The 20,690-nt window shown below is 37.8% G+C and overlaps 1 protein-coding gene across 10 annotated transcripts in view; it reads left to right on the top strand.

Annotated features, from left to right (window-relative positions):
* ERICH3 (glutamate rich 3) overlaps window positions 1–20,690 on the top strand; it is a 110,347-nt gene that overhangs the window by 68,438 nt on the left and 21,219 nt on the right. For all 10 annotated transcript variants that reach the window (XM_006934846.3, XR_006584407.1, XR_006584406.1 and 7 more), the window contains 3 exons: window positions 3,626–3,924; window positions 9,132–9,368; window positions 20,018–20,467. In XM_006934846.3, the coding sequence (XP_006934908.2) occupies window positions 3,626–3,924; window positions 9,132–9,368; window positions 20,018–20,467 (986 nt within the window). The remainder of the gene's footprint in view (window positions 1–3,625; window positions 3,925–9,131; window positions 9,369–20,017; window positions 20,468–20,690) is intronic.

Below are 20,690 nucleotides of genomic sequence, written 5' to 3'. Positions count from 1 at the left end.
AGTCCTCCAAGCACAAACACATTGCATTCTTTGAGAGTTACTATACAGATCGAAGCTGTAAATGTTTGGTTGTAAACACCTTCTATGGAGGTTTAATAATCAGTACCAAAATCTGATTGATGACCTCTACTTTCCTATTTAACACTTAATAGTCTCTGTACAATTTTTATATGATTTCATTTGATTCTCTGTAGCTTCTTTCTTTGACCTTTTCAAATAATAATAAAACAATGGTTGTGGTATTAAAGAATAAGACCTGTTATCCTTAACTAAAATGCATAGTTTTTAAGGACACTGGTTTTCAGTGTTTTGTTGGCTTCATCATTTCTCCAAACGAAATGTGTGCATGGCCAAAGTAGAAAAGTGTGGTGTCATTTCATGCCTCCCTGCTGCAGACCAAATAGAAGTCAAGGCAGAATGTTTTAAATGGGGCAGGGATATATGCTAGAGCTTTGCCTGTTTGGGTCTGCCCCACATGAGACTACTCTGATTATTCTGGAAGCACCTACACTGCACAGCTCCAGTGAATGTTCTCCAGTGGAGAACCACCCCTCTTATAATATAACATAATATAATATAATATAATATAATATAATATAATATAATAAATATAATATAATTTAGTATAGTCACTTATAATATATAATATATTATTACTTTTATATTACATATTATATTACTTATTATATATATACATATATATAAACTCACTTGTAATATTATATAACTTTTTGGCAGGATCATATCTACAATAACACTTTTAGTTATTTTATTTTATTTTTTTAATGTTTATTTATTTTTGTGATAGAGTGCAAGCAGGGAGGGGCAGAGAGAGGGAGAGAGAGAATCTCAAGCAGGCTCCATGCTTGTCAGCACAGAGCCCGAGGCAGGGCTTGAACTCACAAACTGTGAGATCATGACCTGAAACGAAATCAAGAGCCAGGTGCTTAACCAACTGAGCCACCCAGGTGACCCGCTTTTAGCCATTTTAAGGGGTGTACATTAATTCCTCTAATTTGTTAAAAATTAAATTAATTTTAACTCATTTTTAAAATACAAATTCCAGGGGCTCCTGGGTGGTTCAGTCGGTTGAGCGTCCGACTTCGGCTCAGGTCATGATCTCACAGTTTGTGAGTTCGAGCCCTGCGTTGGGCTCTGTGGTGACAGCTCAGAGCCTGGAGTCTGCTTCAGATTCTGTCTCTCTCTCTCTCTCTCTCTCTGCCCCTCCTCCACTCACACTCTGTCTCTCTCTCCTTTGAAAATAAATAAACATTTAAAAAAAATACAGACTCTGGAACTTTTGCTATGAGGAGGGAAGTATTTGATACAACAAGAGGGAGTTCTGTTTCTGAACATGACTAGGAATTAGCTGTTTGAGGTCCTCAGAAAACAAGAAAGGCTCAGCAGCAGTCACCAACAGGTGTGAAGATTCCACAGGTGCACCCATCCCTCAGTCATGGAAACTGAAAAGACAAGGTAGTTATTTCCAGTCGCTAGAGTGGAACACCAGGAGGAAGAATTGCCTAGCCAAGTGGAACGCAGACAGCTCTGAGCTTTAGTAATCAAAATCAACACCTCAAATTATACTCAGAAGTCAAATAGGTAGTCAGTGACGAGGAGAGCACAGATGTTGCTCACTTTGTTCGTCCAATTCCCTCAAGCAGATGGGCAATAAAAAGTCTGTGCGTGCAGTAGGGAGGCATCAAAGCCTCCACACAGCCACAACATAAACTAAAAGTAACAGCATATCAGAAGCCCCAAATCGATGGATTTGGTGTTGCCATTGATAAGGGAAGAACAGCTTGAACAGAAGGCAGTGCTAGTAATCATATTCTGTGAAGATTCATGACACCTTTATTCCAAGGAAAGTGGTGTGCTAAGTACATCATCATTACAGTCAAGAATTTATCATGCTTAATATGGGGGAGGTAAGTGTATTCTTATTATCTCATTTTTTGCAGCCTGATAGTTACTTTGAGTGCAAATCCTTTTAGCTTTATTTTGTGGGGAGATATTGAAAAGATAAGTGATACAACTAAGTTCTCGTAAGCTGGGAGAATTGATTCCTTTGCTATTTCTAGAGAGGGAATGGCTGAAATTCAGTGAAATCTTTAGTTCAAGAACTCTCCATTGGATCTGATTCACCTTGATTCAAATTTTACTTATTATTTCTGTTCCTCCTGGACTGACACGTCTTGACTGCATTCGGATCTGTTTTCACCTATGCACTATATTGACTCAGTTTCCCGCTAAGTCATGTAACCTGTAGAGAAAGGGACGCAAGTGGTGCTAGAGGAGAAGGATGGTGGAGACTGACAACTGCCAGGCACCTTTTTCAGGTCACAGATTGTCTCTAAGCCTTGGTGAAAACTGCTCCAGTTTGTGCTAGTTTCTGGGGAAGAGTGTGAGCACTTTCCCCAGTGGGCAGCCCAGCAGTGTATCATCTGTCCATGTGGCTGTTCATCTGAGCGGGCTGTAATCTAACAATATCTGTGTACCTCATTGGGAGGTGATGGAGTCTAGCAGTCCTGAGCCAGAATCTGCCTCCATCACTAACCTGCTGGGTGAGCTTGGGCAACTGTCAGCCTCAGTTTCCTCATTTGTAAAGTTGTGATGTTGGTTCTTAATTTATTGTTCTGGGCAGGGTAATGAACCCTGCAAGAAAATGTGTATATGGTGCCCAGCAAGGAGGTTGGCACAGAAGAAATGCTCAATAATCTTATTATTATCACAATCATATTTTTATTAATGTCTGTATTATTGTCATGACTGGAATTCTTATATCAATATTAACTTCAGAGATAGGAAAAAAGCTATAGAAGGTTTTATTCATGTTACTTTTGTTATAACTGATTTTTAAAATATTTTTTAATGTCTCAGTACATTCAGATCATATGTTTATTTCACCAGATTCGACTTGGAATGACTTTATGACCTCTACAAATTATTGCCATCTCCAAAGAAAAAAAGCTTATTGCAGGGAAAAGTCAAAAAAAGATTGTTGTACAGGCTTCAAAAGGCCATTCTAAAAACAATGATGACAGTTCTATTAAAATAAGCATGCAGGCTCCCGAGGTGTTTACTTAAAGGGCACAACAACATTTGACTGTATATGTTTCTTAAAAAATCAATCATATTTATTGAGAGTCAACCTTGTATGTAGGTCTTTTGTTGCTGTGTTGTTGGAATAACAAATTATCAAAGACTGGCATCTTTCTTCTTCCGATTATTTTTATCTCAGCTTCCATATGTTTATAAACCTGAATGTTCTTTTCGCACATAATTCTCATTTAAGGACTTGAATGATATGCTTACTGGACTCCATTATAAAGCCAAAAATATGCTTGAAGTCACAAGTTTTAGTTTGAAACTACCGTTCTTAGTTGTTAAGTTGTTTTCTTGTTTATTACTGTGGGTAAAATTGTTAATAACTGTGTTCACTTACAAGATTTTAGTATTAATAAGGAGAAAAGAGTTTATTCTAATTAACTATGTGTACTATAATAAAAAAGATTTCTTATAACATTTTTTACTGGAGTAAGAAATAAGTGATTTAAAAAGCTCTGAGGTTCCACTGTGGTATAAATACAGGTTAAGCATCACCTTGTGTTTATATTTTTCACAGGTGCATTATTGCAATGGGCCTTGACAAAAATCCAACTTCACCAAAACCTAGGAAAGAAAAGAATATTGAAAAAAGAGAAGAACTAAAGAAGGGTGAGGGGAAACTGAGGAAGGATAGAGGGTACATGATACCAAGAAGGTATGAGATGGCGGGGAGCAAAACTTCCCCTTCAGTCATTTTTTCAGCTCAAGAAAAAACAAGGAATGGAGAAGTGAGAACAGCTGTGGAAGAAATGGAACGTAAAGGAAATCCAGGACAAGATGTTTGTGAAGATGACCAGGAAAATATATTTAAATACGGTAATGGATAACATGGAGTTCTTTTGTTGTTGCTATTGTTGTTTTGCTTACGTCTTTAAAATGCCATTATCAGGGGCTCCTGGGTGGCTCAGTTGGTTAAGTGTTTGACTCTTGACATGGGCTCAGTTCATGATCCCGGGGTTATGATCTCGTGGTTGTGCATTCAAGCCCCATGTCGGGCTCTGAGCTAACAGCGCAGAGCCTGTTTGGAATTCTCTCTCTCTTTCCCTCTCTCTCTACCCCTCCCCCACACAATTGCACTTTCAAAATAAATAAATAAATAAATAAATAAATAAATAAATAAATAAATAAAAATAAAAACCCATTATCAAAATTTGCAACAATATTTATTAAATGTTACTCAGTTATAGTCCATAGGCAGCTAACTCTGGAGAGGTGAAGATGCTCATAGGGGCAGGAGAGGAAGGGGAGTTTATGTCTGTGTGAACCAGAAGGTCTGTTCACTTTTACAGAGAGAGACCAGGTTGACCAAATAGAATTTTACCTTTTTTTTTTTTTTTTTTTTTAGTATTTCCATGTACTTGCTTTGGTGAAATCGATGCTTATGTAGCAATAAGAGTATTCCATAACTAAAGCAGTTAACATAGGCTTGGGGTCCTAGAGCCTATCTGTCTGCCTTGTTATTCTCCCCTTTTTTTCTCTCCTCTCCTGCACTCTTCTTCTTCCTCCTCCCTTCCTTCTTCCTTTCCTTCCTTTCTTCTGTCCTCCCTCCCTTCCTTCCTTTCTCTTTCTTTCCACACACACACACACACACACACACACACACACACACTCACTCATATGTATAGTAGTGATAATAACAATAATTGAAGTGCCAGGCACTGAGCACCAGGTCAGGAGCTTTTCACACACTATTTCATTTTATCCTCACCACTCATTGTGATATTATTATTCCCTCCATTTTACAGGACAGGAAACTGAGGCTAAGGAATACAGACAGAAAGCAGCAGAACTAAGATTCATAGTGTAGGAGAGGAAACTTTTTCCTGGGCCCATTTAGGTTCATTGGCTGTGTCCTTATAAATTAATTAGACTGACAAAGAGGTAAAATGGGAAAAACAAAGAAATTTATTAGCATGTGCATCACATACACTCAGGAGCACTCAGCTGAGTAACTCAAAGGGGTGGTTAGAACTTGGGCTTATGTGGCATCTTACAAAAGAACAATCATTTTTAGAGAAGTGACAGGAAAAAGGGAAAGGACTAAGCTTCTGGGGCAGCAAATTGTGGGAAGGCAAATATGTAGCAAAACTAATGATATAAGGGCTAGTTTCAGTGAGGTTTATTATGCTGATTCCTTTGGTGTTTTGTCTGGGCTGATAAGGGTCTAAAGTTGTCTCCTATGATTAACTTGTGTCCATCTTGGTAGAGAGAGGAGGGGAGACACCTTCAAAAATGTATGCTGTGCTTTTAGGGAGAGGGCAGAGAGCTCGTCGTATATCTACTATTACTCAGTTGCTTTAAGCTCAAAATAATCTTATACCAAAGTGGCTATTTTTGGGCCACATACTCTGCCATACTCCAGTAGCCAGGCCTGTCTAATTCAAAAACCCAGACTTCCCACACTGTACAACCTCCTATTCTGTAAAAGCTACTTTAGATGTTGCCTGGTTGTGGGTGATATGTCAAAGAGTCAGAAAGAGAGAGCTACCTGGGTGTCCCTCCTACAGCAAGGAGACAGAGCAGGATTAGGGGAGCAGAGCTATGGGCTGGGGTGACTTGTGGAAGAACTGGCATCAGGCAAGGGGCAGATTCCAGGTACTTCCTTCTCATCTCATCTTGCTCAAGGGTTCAGAAATCCCGGAGAATAATTACAGAGCTATTATAACACTGCACTTTGTTCATTACTGAAATAACATGATCATCTTAAAATGGATTTCACTTATAACACTTTGACTCAGTTTATCTCTGTGATCCCTTCTAGTCTTTATTATCTTAGACTGAGAATTTAAAATGATCTACGGCAACAGCAATAGTGGAGAGATTAACAAATGGGTTGTGTTTTTATGTGTTTTAACTTTCAAGACATATAGTTTTATTAGAGCTATGTTCAGGAGAGGCTTTTCATTTTCTTCATTTTTTTTCCTTAAACCAACATGGCCAGTGTTATGAGTAGTGTACTTTATGCCTATAGCTTTTCCTAAGGTCTTCTTCTGTGTTGGCTAGTTAATGGACTTGTTCTTTTTTTTTTTTTTTAATTTTTTTTTTCAACATTTATTTATTTTTGGGACAGAGAGAGACAGAGCATGAACGGGGGAGGGGCAGAGAGAGAGGGAGACACAGAATCGGAAACAGGCTCCAGGCTCTGAGCCATCAGCCCAGAGCCGGACGCGGGGCTCGAACTCACGGACCGCGAGATCATGACCTGGCTGAAGTCGGACGCTTAACCGACTGCGCCACCCAGGCGCCCCAATGGACTTGTTCTTTAAAAAAAGAAGAAGAAAAAATAGTAGCAGCAAGGCTTCTGCTCTCTGCAGAGCATCCACTGATGGTAAGAGCAGCAGGAAACTTGAGTGGAGGTCAGCGCGAGAGAGTTGCAGCTGGATTGATGTCAACCTTATGTCGACTCACTTCCTCATTAGTGAGGATGGTAAACAACAAGCTAATTAAATTCTCTGAAAGAAGGAAGATGAAATGGGAGAAACAGAAGAAATATGAAAAGGAATCCAGAAAGCATGCCACCAGTTCATTCATATTGAGAACATGAGTAGCTAACACAAAGTATATGGCTTTGAGCTGCCATGCTAATTGAGCACGTGTGGTTAATGGAGGGATGATATTTATTTAGATGTGAAGGCAGTAGTGGGTAGGGCTAAGCCAGGACAGCCTTGAAGCCCATACTTTGAGAGAAACACAGAAGGTCCTGTAAAATAGGATGTAGGGACTATTTTTATGGTTCACTACATGTTCCTTTAATTTTATTCTCTGCTTCAGTAATATAACAGTAATTGTGTCCTAATTGTGGGCCCTAGTACTTCTGCAATTTTAGTCAGGTGCCTCCATTAAAGTGTATTTCTCCTGGTCTACAACCAACTCTTTCCACTTCCAATCACAATCACTATTACTACTAATCCCTAGTAATCACTAGACACATATTGTCCATGACACTGTACTAAGCATGTTCCAGGGATTATTGCTTTAATACTGACCATAGCTTTGTGAGGCAGCAGCTACCATCACAGATGAAGAAACTGAAGCTTAAAGAGATTAAGCAAATTGCCTAAGGTCACACAGCTAGCAACTGTTTTAACTTGAACTTCGGCACCTGACAGCCTGCTTCTAAAACCCTCATATGTCACCACTATGTAATACTATTGATGGAATTATAGCAATTCACTCATGTTCTGTTGGGCCCCCTGCTTATCCTGTGACCAGGAAGAAATATCTGTAAAGTGACAGATTCCTGTGTTTCCTTGTGTGTGTGTGTGTGGGGGGGGGGGGGGTATGCATGCACATGCAAGTTCTGTAGCTAACTTGAATTCTTTTTTGTATGAAGTTTCCACGATCTCCAGATGACTTTCTGCCCTTTGTTTTTAAATTCCATTCCACTCATTTGACATTATTTCGTATAATTAATCATGAGTCCTATATAAAAATCCATAGGCAATCAAGCCCAGTAGTGTTGAAACTAACACTACTGAGAACCATGTATAAAAACTACTACGAGTACAGTTATCTCTTCTGTACCTGAGTCTTATTTCCTCAACAAAAATTGGACATTCCTTGATGGCAGGGGTTGTGTTATTGTAGTGTCTCTTATTTTGCTATTTTATCTTCTTGCACATTAAAGATTCTCAATAAAGGCTTATTGATTGATAGCTAACTAGGCCAAGTGAGGAACTATTCTATTATTTGGTCTGAAATATTTGGATCCAAGTATTTGTTTTTATTAGTATTTCCTATTTGTTTCACGCAATATAAACCAAATTTTTCATCTTCTTGTTCATTTATAATTTTGTTTTGCTGATAATAATTTGCATTTCATGTTCCCCATATTAAATCTCTTTCATGAAAACATTCTTGTGATGAATTCTCTTTGTTTGCCTTTCTTCGTTACAGTTTCTGATTTCACTTTTCCCCTTACATCTCCCTCATACAATCTCTGCATTAACAGAGCTTTCTTCATATGCACAGGGCATGCATTTCTAAATTAAGTTTCTTTCATTGCAGCAGGGTAGCTCTCAAGTAATTACCTGAGAGGCCCCCACCACTGGAAAGGAAGCCAGAATATCTAATAACTAAAACACACAAAATGAGGAAAGCTTTATTTTCCCTGTAATTTTTATTTTAAAGATAATTGTTTATGTGCTTAATTGGTTCTGCATGAAATCCTTTTGCTCTCCATCCTTGGCATGTTGTCACTTCAAGATTTTTAGTTGTTGGTGGAGGAAAAAGGGGAACAATTAAATATGAAAGGTGAAAAATTATAACCACAAGGGACAGATGGAGTTTATCTGATGTGACAATTTCCTTTTTCTGCTACAGATTTGTTGCACCTCTGTAGGGAATGAAGCAAATTAGTGGCTGTGACAGGAATGTTCTATTTTATAAGAATTTTTTTATCCTTGGAATGTAATTATTTCATTGACTGTAAGGATGAATAATGCATATGATTTGGGTTCTGGTCTAGGTATAGAATCCCTCATAATGCCTTTTCTTGATGTCCATTTGGTTCTCAAAGAATGTGCTATTCATGGTGTTACTTCTCAGGGCCTTTGGACTTGATTAATTGAATTTTTCCACTTCGCTATTCATTAACTTGATATCCAAATATTTTGAACATTCTTCATATGAAATATGACCTCACTGAGTCTCCAAATTAACTTTCATTATTATAACCCTGTTCTCTTCATTTTTAATTTATTTCTAATTTATTGTTTTCTATCAAGTTCTTCTCTTGTCCATTTTGGTTATTGTAGATGATGATGTACATTTGTAAATGAACTTTCATTAGGTTGCAGGCTTGTCATTTAGAGCCTTATTTCTTTTGTGCGCTTGTATATGTGACTGATTGCAGTCTTTGATCATTTGCTGTTAGTTTTCCATGTTCACTAATTGTGTGAAAAAGATGTGAAGAAAGGCCCAGAGAAGAGAAAGTCATGGAGTCAAGGTTCTCATTAAAGTAAAATGGCTTAAGTATCAGGGATTCTGTTTTCATTCTCATAGTGGAGATGTTTTTTTCTCAGAATATGAAGAAGATTTTGAAGCAGATGAGGAGAAACAAGATGAGAAAGCTAATGAAGAAGGACAGGCTGATGATCAAATGAATGGGATGTCAAAGTCACCCTCAGATGATGAAAAAGATCATTTAGACCCTGCAAAGGAGAGTGAAACCTCGTGGCAGAAGGCGGCAGATGCTGATGACAATGTGAAAGATGAAGGTGACGGATGCTCTGACAGTGAGCTGGAGGAGGAGAAACAAGGCAAGTTGTTCCACTTACCATGTGATGTGTGCTGTTCGGCAAAGGTGCTGACTACTTTTCTTTTTTTTTATATATTTGATGAGATGACCCTCTTTTAAGGGAACTTTTAGAGCCTGGTTCCCTAACCAGAGGATGCTGATCAATCAGTCTTCCATAGATACCCAACTTACGGGGTGGGTCCTTAACCCCTTCTCTTTCCTTAGTTTGCTGGGATTTTTTAACAGGGGTCAGGTAAAGCTTGTTGTGACATGTCTTCTGTTTACTTAGAAAGTTACTCCTTTTTTTAATGTTTATTTATTTTGAGAGAGAGAGAGAGAGAGAGACAATGAGTAGGGGAGGGGAAGAGAGAGAGAGAGAGAGAGAGAGAGAGAGAGAGACAATGAGTAGGGGAGGGGAAGAGAGAGAGAGAGAGAGAGAGAGAGAGAGAGAGAGAGAGAGAGAATTCCAAGCAGATTCTGTACTGTCAGCAAAGAGCCCAAGCAGGGCTTGGACTCACAAACTGAGATCATGACCTGAGCAGAGATCAAGAGTCATGCTTAACCAACTAAATCACCCAGGTGCCCCTCCTTTTTTTTTTTCTTTTTCTTTTTTTTTTTTTTAATTCCAAAGCATTCCCTCTTACACATATACACACACCAGTTTGTGGCCTTAGAAAAATGAAAAGTAGCTTCTTTTCAGTTAAAGGGAAAGTTGAAAACTCCTGCCTTAGGTTCACTTTTTTGTCTTAACTTACCTGAACACAGGGTGCTGACGTCTTAGTTTCATGTAAGGATCATCTCTCATGGCAAAGGAGACCTCCTCATAGTCCTTAAGCCTAAAATGATTCTGAGTGTTCATGGGAAAAATACAGAGAGGTTTTCAGGTAGACAAAGAAACCATCATCTGAGGCTTATCTCAAACATTTGAAGACTTTTTTTTAATATGTCAATTTACCGAAGTAATGTTTGGTCAAAGAAGGAACCGATTTCCTGCTTTGTCCCATAAGGGTTTGGCCGAGGCTATGTGATTCTTAGTTAATCAGAGATCTTTCCTGGTACATCCAGAACATTAATAGTTATAACCATAACACTGTCATATTTAAGTATGTGTATGTCTTTGTAGTTTGTGTTGGGCTAGAAAATAAGTTTATATCATGATGACTTTTTTATTTGTTTTTAAAGTTTATTTATTTATTTTTGAGAGAGAGTGAGAGAGCACATACAAGCAGGGGAAGGGCAGAGAGAGGAGACAGAGAATCCCAAGCAGGCTCTGCACTGACAGTGCAGAGCCCGATGAGGGGCTCAATCCCATGGAACTGCGAGATCGTGACCTGAGCCAAAGTCATACACTCAACCAACTGAGCCACTTAGGTGCCCCCATGATGACTTTTTGAATTGCTGTCTATTTTCACCATTCTTTCCAGCTCTCAGCAATTTTTCTGTATAAAATCTCAAACTTTGGGTGCACCTGGGTGGCTCAGGTGGTCGAGTGTACGACTTTAGCCCAGGTCATTATCTCCCGGTTCGTGAGTTTGAGCCCCACATCAGGCTAACTGCTACTGTCTTCCTGTCAGTGCAGAGCCCACTTTGGATTCTCTGTCCCCTTCTCTCTGCCACTCTCCTGTTCACACTCTCCAAAAAGTAAATAAATATTTTTTTTTAATCTCAAAATTTTGAATTCGGCAAATATATTAGGATAATATAAAATAAAAGTAAATTCAGTAATCAAGTAATCACAAGAGCAAATATTTATAGTTTCACTCTCTTCAAGAAAGAATTTAAGCAAACCTATTCTAAAATTTCATGCACACATATACAAGGCAATAACATGCAGAAATAATTTAGAGTAAAAGGGAAGATAATTTTACTAGGAACCGTACATGAGACCATCAATAAGCTTGAACTAAAAATTTAATCCTGAGTTTCCTGACAGTCAAAGCAAAGAGTGAAGCATGATGTGAAAATTTAGAATGATGTTCACTATTAGTAAACTTGAAAACAAGATTTGCTGTCACTTTCATTATAGTTGAAAGAACTACTCAAGATTAATGGTCTGGCATTGAAATATTTTTTGTGAAGTCTTAAACTAGCCCTTTTCTATAATTTCTCTTAATACTTATATTTTATGTTTCCAGGCATGCTTAATATGTAAGCTTTTTTCCCCCTCAATTTGAATGTGAGCATCGAATTTAAGTTTACATTACTATCTGATATAGGGAAAGTTAAAGAATTCTATGAAAAAGTGATGTCACCTGAGTCAAATTTTAAAGAAGCTGTACAAATGACTTGAACCTGGAAAATAATTGAAAATGTGTGTGCATGTAAATATAATTGGTTCAAAACACAAAGGACTCAATTTTTCACTTCTTCAGTATGGTGGAGAATTATCAAGGGCTGATTTCATGAAGATTCAATACATTCTTTCAATAGTTGGGCATCTGGGGTTATTTTTGTGCTGCTTAATCATCTTTTTTTCTTGGGATCAAATGGATTTTTTCTATGACAGATTAATTTTTATGTTCAAACAGAGAGGGGTGTAGGCAGTACCTGGATATTCCTGGAGGAAAAGCTTTAGTCATTTAGACCTGTAATTATTGAATAATAGGCAGAGATTGGTAAGCTTTATCATTGAGTACTGCTTGCATGTAAATAATTGGAACCCTATGTTTCGAAAGGTATTCCAAAGGTATTTATTGTTTATTAAAACTCCGTGCTAAGCACTATACCAAATATTTTATATGAATTATCTGTTTTACCTCAAACAATCTTATAAGGAAGGTACTTTTTCTTTTTATCTCCATTTTTTCAAATAAACTTGGAAATGGTGGGATTAAGTAACTCACATAGCCAGAAAGTAACAGAGCCAGGATATAAACATTACTTAAGTTTAGAGCTTGCATTTTGGAGAAACAACATAACTATGATTTTTCCAAATGAGAAAATATCTGTTTATCTAAAAGTAAAGCAAATCCCTCTAATAAAAGGATTGTGCTTCCTTAAGACAATACATTTTAGAGGTACTTATCTTGAGTTCATCTTATTCTCTAGCTTCTGTTTTTTGTTTTGTTTTTAAACAGAGGAGATAAAAACAGACATTTTCTGCTTTTACTCAAATTTACCTTTCTCTTCCCTGGATGGGCCTCCCTGTCCACTTCCAGGCCTTTCGTTCAGTTCCAGCTTAGCCCCCTTCTCTTCCACCCACACTCTCCTCCTTTGGCACCCTTCATTGATCTCTTTATATTATGAAACTCTATCATTCAGTAATTCTTTATTCTCTTATTGTTTCATATGTTAAATTTTACCTTTCAAATTCATTGCACAAGTTACTGACAAAGTTATTTACACTATGAAAGCTAGGACTGTGTGTTGTCTTTGTTATTCCTCACAAAGGTGATTTCTTAAAAGATATTTCGTAAATATTAAGCAATTACTTGACTGTTTTTTTTAAGTTTATTTATCTTGAGAAAGAGAGAGAGCGCACGCGCGAGAGAGAGAAAGCATGCACAAGCGAGGGAAAGGCAGAGAGAGAGGGAGAAGAGCTAAGCTCAAGCAACTTCACACCATCAGCACAGAGCCTGATGTGGGGCTCAAACCCACGAACCATGAAATAATGACCTGAGGCAAGATCAAGAGTCGGATGCTCAGCCGACTGAGCCACCCAGGCACCCTAATTACTTGATTGTTTTAACACCAGGAATACTTGATTGTTTTAACACCAAGAATACTAAGATGCCATGATATCTAATTACATTTACACTGTATATTGTTATTAGAATTTTATTGAAAAAGATTGTATAGAGTTAGCTGCAATTTAAGTGTAGAATATATAATAAAGAGATATGTAATAAAAGCTACCACAACGTACAAAATCTAGCACGGAAAGGTTGGGAAATTTAAAAGGCAAAAATTAAATTTGCCAACTATTTTTTTAAGAGAAGGAGAAAGAGAGAGAGAGAGAGAGCAGAGGGAGAGGGAGAGAGAGAATCTTAAGTAGGCTCCATACCCAATGCAAAGCCCAACGTGGGGCTTGAACTCAGGACTGTGAGATCATGACCTGAGTTGAAATCGAGAGTCAGATGTTTAACCAACAAAGCCCACATGGCGCCCCCATCAACTATTTTATTTTGTTGTTTCAATAATGATATTATTAAGCTATCCTTTTTCAGAGCTCTTTTGCATTTTTGGTATTTACAATAAAACTTTGCCATTATTCTGAAATAAAATCTCATCATTTATTACTGTTTCTTTCTTCTACCTCCAGGCTCTTTTATTTCCCTTCCCTTGATTTTGATAACTTGGCCTTGTGTTATTCAGAAACATTCCTTTTAGCATGTGGAGTATCCAAATTAGAGGTTTCACCCAGCAAACAAAGTAGCATGCTTTAAAAATGATAATGACACAATAGATTCCTTGGAACACTCTGTTAAAAAGCCAGACAGCATTTCATCTTCAGAAGTGTAAGAGGCATATTGTGACCACTGAATCTGAGACACCAGTTCATCCTTTTTATTGACATGATTAAGAATCTTGCTGTTAGTATTTGGATGTGTTTCATTTGAACCTGCCTGCACCTGTTCCCAGAGGGCAAACAATTGCCCAGGCTGTCACTCTAGTGACAAGTCGGTCCCATTTAAACTGCCAGCTAACAATTGCGTGGGCCTGCCTTGATGAATGCTCTCTGCTGAGCAGCCCATGAGTGATGAGCGCTAGGGACCAAGAGCCACTAGGAGAGCACCCTGGTTTAGGAATGACGGGTGAGACTTTCCATCGTTTACAAAGAATGACACCTTCCTTTTCTCTGCATTTGTGTTGGCAACCCTAGGCGCTAATTCACTAGTTGAAAATATATTGTCATAGATGAATGTTATAAGGTTGAGGGGAAAAGTGTCATGTCACTGACAATACACTTTTGTGCTTTTATGGACAGTTTGGTTGATAATGCTTATGAGTAAGAGGTAAAGAATAAATAGCTCCTTAAGAGTAGAGTAAGAGAGAAAGAAAGAGAAAAACTCTTCCCAGAATTGCAAAAGATAGAATGTAATAATTAAAACAAATGCTTTTTCTAGTAAGAAATATAATATTTCACTTGTGCTATTTTCCAGTCTGTTGAAGAAATAGTCCTTATAGACTTTTAAAATTCCCGAGTCACAAAAGATATTCTATTTACTTGACTTACTGACTTCAACAATCTCACTCTTCATTTCTTGGCCTGACTATTGAAGAGGAGCATGAGGGAAGCCTCCTCCCTCCGTGTTGAATTATAAGTGATGTGAAACCACATTCTGTGGAGTTCAGTGTAACTTGACTGCTCCTTGGAGCAGAGAAGATTAGGGGAAGATTGTAGGTGGCCTTCTGGTCAGACTCTATATGTGTGGGTTTTTTGTTGGTTGGTTGGTTGGTTTTTTACATGATTAGTCAAACTTTAATTTTTCTGAATGGCAAGAATTCCTCAATCCATATTCACTTTTTGATTGTTGAAGCAAGAAGGCATGGCTTTCAGGTGAATATTTAAATGCAGACTCATCTTTTAGTCCACATAAAATACTTTCCTATGAGGTATTTCTCTACAGTTTTGAATCTGCCTTGTACACAACAAAGGCATTATGAAGACACCCAGTAAAGTCTTGTGGAATATATGGCTGATGGAGTAGATTAATGATAAATATAAAAGGACTTAGGCAGGACAGTGTGACACAGGATTTGATTATATTCCTAGTATTTTAAGTATTCATTGCAGTGTTTTAAAAAGTGCAATTAAAGGTACATATGGAGAAACTTTTAAGTTTTTTAAAATTTTTTCTTCTCCCCCTAACAGAGTTGTATTTACCTATAGATATTTATTCTTACAAAGTAATGCATATATTTGTCTCATTGATGAATTGAGTAATGACTTATCAGTGTGAGGACATGTGGTCTCCCTTAAGACAAATAACTAGTTAGTGTTCATAGCTAGAATTTAATGACTTCTAGTTTTATTTTCTTAAGCATACGTTCATTCGATAATATTTATGAGTACAAAGCACTTGCCTAGTTAGGCATTATTGTATATGAAACTATTGACTAAATCATAGTATCTAATATAAAATATAAACAGTTTTATGAACTCACGGGTATAATCAAGATAGAACTATTAGTGTGAGCAGGATGTATAAACTCATGTGTCGTGGCCAATTTGAAGACAGTAGGAACAGTGCCTATGCAGATTTTTCTGTGAACCCTCAGACTAAAGAATGGGAGAGAGAAGCAATTTGTATTAGAGTTTGAAAGAGTATTGGGTTCATTGGGTTGGGATGCATGGTATGTTACTGGGGTGATCTACATTATTAACTGAATTTACGTATTTGAGTTTATGCACTTTTTAAAGTGTCCATAGGGTTTCAAGCTAGTAAACCCAAAACAAAGTAGTTAAAATCAGGACACTAATGGAGAAAATGGTGAATTTAAACTATAATAGAACCATGTTCGGGGCACCTGGGTGGCTCAGTCAGTTAAGCATCCGACTTCGGCTCAGGTCATGATCTCGCAGTTTGTGGGTTTGAGTCCTGCGTCAGGCTCTGTGCTGACAGCTCAGAGCCTGGAGCCTGCTTCGGATTCTGTGTCTCCCTCTCCCTCTGTCCCTCTCCCCGGTCACACTCTTTCTGTCTTTCTTTCAAAAATAAATAAACATTAAAAATTAAAAAAAACATTCTATGCTAGAGGGTGAGGAAATGATTGAAAGCTAAGGTTGGGACTTAAAATTGGTTCAAAGCAAACAACATAGCTATTGATCATGGTGAGAGTATAACAGCAGCTTCTGAGAGAGCTATCCATGGTCGTTGTAAGGAGAATGAATAAAGATCTGAGTGAACATGTGTGGTTGATCCATTGTGTTCTCACAAAAGGAAGCAGTGTCTGGCTAGAGTGTGTAGTCTCTGTGGAAGCAGGGACCTGGCCTGCCATTTTTTATTCTGGGTCCTTAAACCTTAATGCGTTGCTTGACACGTAAGGGGTGCTCCATATGCATTTAATGAATGAATCTATGTAAGTGGGTAGAAAGGTAAACAACTCAGCGCCTCAGTTATGAGAGGGGAGAGCATAGCTCCTCATGAATTTGTGAGACTGGTGTTGACTGTGGATGTGAGTGTCGGCACCCTTGTTCACGTGTGTATTGACTTGGCTAGGCAGGCAGTATAAACAGTGGAGATTACTGTATATATATATATATGTGTATATACACACATATATGTACAGTGGCCAAAATGGAGAATGGCCACTAGAGATATAAAAGGAGGACAGATTGAATTCCATGAGTTCAGATGTTTTGGAAAGAACTATTTTTTATTTGTTGTTCTAGGGTGCTGAGAGTAGAGAGTTAGTTAAGAGAAGCAATAGTAGGTCCATGACAGTGGATGCTCTCTGTTTGAAGGCCTTTTGGCAAGAAGAGTGGTCTTGGCTTTACTACAGTGGGTCATTAAAAAAAATGTTTTGCAAAACCTGCTACTTTATAGCTAATGGACATTGGGTATTATTTAACTTCTCTGGGCCTTACTTTCTAGATCTAGAAAAGAAGATAGCTATTCCGTGGGATTAAGTGAGATGTTTGTTAAGTATTTACCTCATTTTTTGGTACACAGTAGGTGCATGACCATGATCAGGTTTTATTGTGGTTTTTTTTTCTAAGCAATTTGTAGCTGCAGTTACTATGCTTCATATAACACAGGGTGAAATCACAAGACAGAAATGTATTAAGCTATACTTAACATGGATGATTTCATAGAGGGGGAAAGACTAAAAGTCATAAAGAAATCATTATTCAATTTGATTATGTTAATTTTGTGTCATGTGATTTCTACAATGACTTACAGAGAGAAATAAGTAGAATTCGCCCCATTTTATAGGCAAGAAAACAGAAGCCTAAAGAGGTTTAGTGGAATAGCCAAAGTCAAAGCTAGTAAGTAGCTGAGTCATGATTGAAACACCAAGGTTTATCTTACAGGAGGACATGTTATTTTCTCTCAGTCTCATGTTGTGTGAAGTAGTAGTGATGCAGAAGAAGGAATAGTTATCAATGACATGAAAAGAGAAGACAGTGAAGGATGTGGAGACTGAATGGGCAGAGTGGAAAGTGAGAGGTCCTGCTTATGATATGGAATCATAGTACCACACATGCTGGCTTTGGCCAAAGATTTGGGCAACGAGTGCAGATCATTTCTTTACCGTAACACCAAGAGCAGATTCTTTCAGCATCAGTACCTGGAGGGAGCGCCAGAGAGACAAATAGAATTGGGTGGGAGGCAGAGTTGCTTACTAACATGACTTCAAGCTAATTTTTTCCCTACTAATGACAAAAAAAATTATATATGTTCCCTCAAAGTTCTTTTATGTAAAAAGTTCTTTTAGGCAAAAATTTCTATATAAAAATTTGCTTCATTTCTAAGATAATAAATAAAATTAGTGTTGAAAATCCCAGTCCATGGCCCTAAAACATTTTGAGCTTTTTTTTTTTTTTTAGGCAAAGTCTTGCCCCAGTGTCTGCATGAAAATGAGATAAAGGAATGAGACAGAAACTAAGTTGTACGGCAAGGTTAGAGAGAAATTGGAAAACTGAAATGAGTTTATATGGGAGATCAGGTACCCTTGCCTCTTGAAGGTCATTCATTCTCCTGACCTCTCTTCTCTATGGGACTGGCTCAAAATGAGCCAGAGTGTGTTCCAGCCTTTTGAATTAAAGTAACACAATTAATAGAAGCTAAAGAAAGGTAGCTACTAAATAAAAGTAGAGGAACGCTCATTTTTTTTATTATGTGAACAACTCTCAGAGCCAAAAGTCAGAGCCATTATATCAATATTAAGATGGTAGACACGAATATTTTCAGAAGTGCAGAACAAGTATAATATGGCCTTCTAGCTAATTGTGCAGTTAATGAAAGCTACTGATTGAACAGCTAGCAAATAGGAGTTCTTTTCCTTTAAAAAAAAATGAGATGCTTTAGAGAGAGGGAGATCATACTCCCTAGAGTGTCTGAATTGGGACAAATAAGATAGAGAACAGTTGTCCTTGATCTGCTGTGCTCCCTACTGAGAGACGGTATATCCAGATTTTATAAAATGGAGATAAAGAAAGAGTGGTTCAAGTATGCGTTTCCTTGGAAAACAGTGGTCAACTGGTGCCTGTCAAGGTAGTTGGGAGATAAGAACAAATGGAATTGTGCTTAAGGGGTTCTGTTGCTTAAAGGCTTTTTAGAGTTTGTTTTTTTACCGCTGTGTAGCATCTCTCAAATCTTTGTGGAAACTCTGATAAGTCTCTGTGACTATACTTAAAATTCTAAGCCCTGTCACGGAGAGCCATTGGGCTGGAGGGTGTGAAGGAGAAGGATAAGAGTAAAGACAGGTATTTCTTCCCTTAAAGTCTGCATCAGCTGCTAGAGCCATCTGTGTAGCTGCCAAGCAGAAATAAAAGAAACAGAGAAAAGAGTAAGGAGAACACAGAGAAAACAAGAAACCTAGGAAGCTTTTAAGTGTAGGATATTTCATTTGAAAATATGTTCTGTAAAAAGCAATTATTAACACAGATCTGTTGATTAAAAACTCAAAAGCAAGTTTGTCTTTCTCTGGCCCACAGCATATGCCATGACTTTCAGGATGTGCATCTTCCTTACAGAGATTCAGTATGTATGTTGCTTTCTTGGAGATTTTTGAAAGTGCTTTTGGGTAGTAAGCACATTTTGGGCTTCGGTTAGTTTCTAGACTGTGTATCTGTTGCATTACATCAGCATTACTGCCTAAGTCTCCTAGAATCCCTTTTACTGATTCCATGTGCACGTCTCCCAGCTCCTGCACTCTCTACCTTCTTCAGAGGATACTTCTTTAGAGGACAGCCCTGGGCCATGGAGCTGCTTCACCCACAGGTGCAAAGCGCCTGAAAGTGCCAAGGAGTTTACCTTCCCCTGGGGTGGCCAGTAGCCATGTCTGACTGGAGCAGAATATGAAAGCCCAACTCCTTCCTTAAGGGAGGAAAAATTCTAATATTCCTGTAAGAGTTTCTCCTGGAGCATATCCTTAATACATCACTTGCTCATGAATCCTGACTTCAGGGTCTGCTTTTGGGGGAACCTGAGATCAGACAACATCTCCTCCTACACACACACACACACACACACACACACACACACACAGAAGCATCACCTCAAAACATTTTTAAAGTGTCTTGGTAGTTTGCAAACACATAGATCTTTCTAGTACACCTTGCTAGCTGGATATGGTGATGTTACAGTAGATACAAATTTAAATTTTACACACAGAGAATACTGTGGCTACCAAGGATGATAATGAAATAAGTGCTCTTACTAAATAAATAAAAGATTAATCGGCTACTTCTACAATGAAATAGATACTTACAAATGTTTTCCAATAAAATGGCTTTCAATAAATAAATAAATAAATAAATAAATAAATAAATAAATACAGTTGGTTTTCAGTTAGATATGGTTTTCTATTGAAAACTTCTGGAGACTCACAGATTACATAGATTTTTATTTTTATCTTGGTAATTATGCACAACTTATGTGAAAAGGGTATCAAGTCTATTAACCTATATTAAAAAATTTTAGTTTGATTTTTGCTAACATAATTCCCACAATTAAACCAATTGATTAATGGAAAAACAATGATATCATAATTTTTTTTTTTTAGATATAAAACCTGCTTCATCGTCCTCATCCAGAAGTCACCCATGCTCTAGTTGCAGTGAAGATGAATCCACACTGGGGGATAGGGAAGCCCACACTGAGAACAGTCCAAACAAAAGTTCCAGAAGTTCATCTTTTCAGGAGTCGAGTGAAAATGATGAGGCAGGAAAATCCTGCCTTCCAATTGAGGATTCCCAAGAAGTTGAAATTGAAGACCAAGAAATAATGACAGCAGATGTAGAAACCAAGCCTTTGCCAATAGAGGAATGCTTGGAGAATGTTCTTGAAGAAGAAATGGAGAAAGGAACCCAAGTGATTGCAGAGGGCATATCTGAGAAGTCCAGGGAACATGTTTCCAAGGAAGAAAAAGAAAAGGATAAAAGTAAGCTTTGGGAAGGAAGCACTGCTAAGGTGAAGGACAAAAAGGCAGGTCCCTATAGGGTGGAGAAAGGTGGTAAGTATGGCCATTGAGTTGACCTGCCATTGTTCCCATGCATGGAAGCTGATTTTGGTCATTGCATTCTGCCAAAGCTTGGGAAATACTATTGTGATAATTCCAGAGTCATTCAATTATTTTCTTATTTCTCTCTTCATCACATAATCATACATGTACACTCAGCTTGCTGTTTTTCTTCTATTGCGTTTTAAAAATTACTTGATAAACCTTATATAGCTTG

The sequence above is a fragment of the Felis catus genome, chromosome C1 (genome assembly GCF_018350175.1).
Source record: "Felis catus isolate Fca126 chromosome C1, F.catus_Fca126_mat1.0, whole genome shotgun sequence".
Lineage (NCBI taxonomy): Eukaryota > Metazoa > Chordata > Mammalia > Carnivora > Felidae > Felis > Felis catus.
The sequence above is the reverse complement of the archived record's forward strand: the minus strand, read 5'-3'. Positions and strand labels throughout refer to the sequence as shown.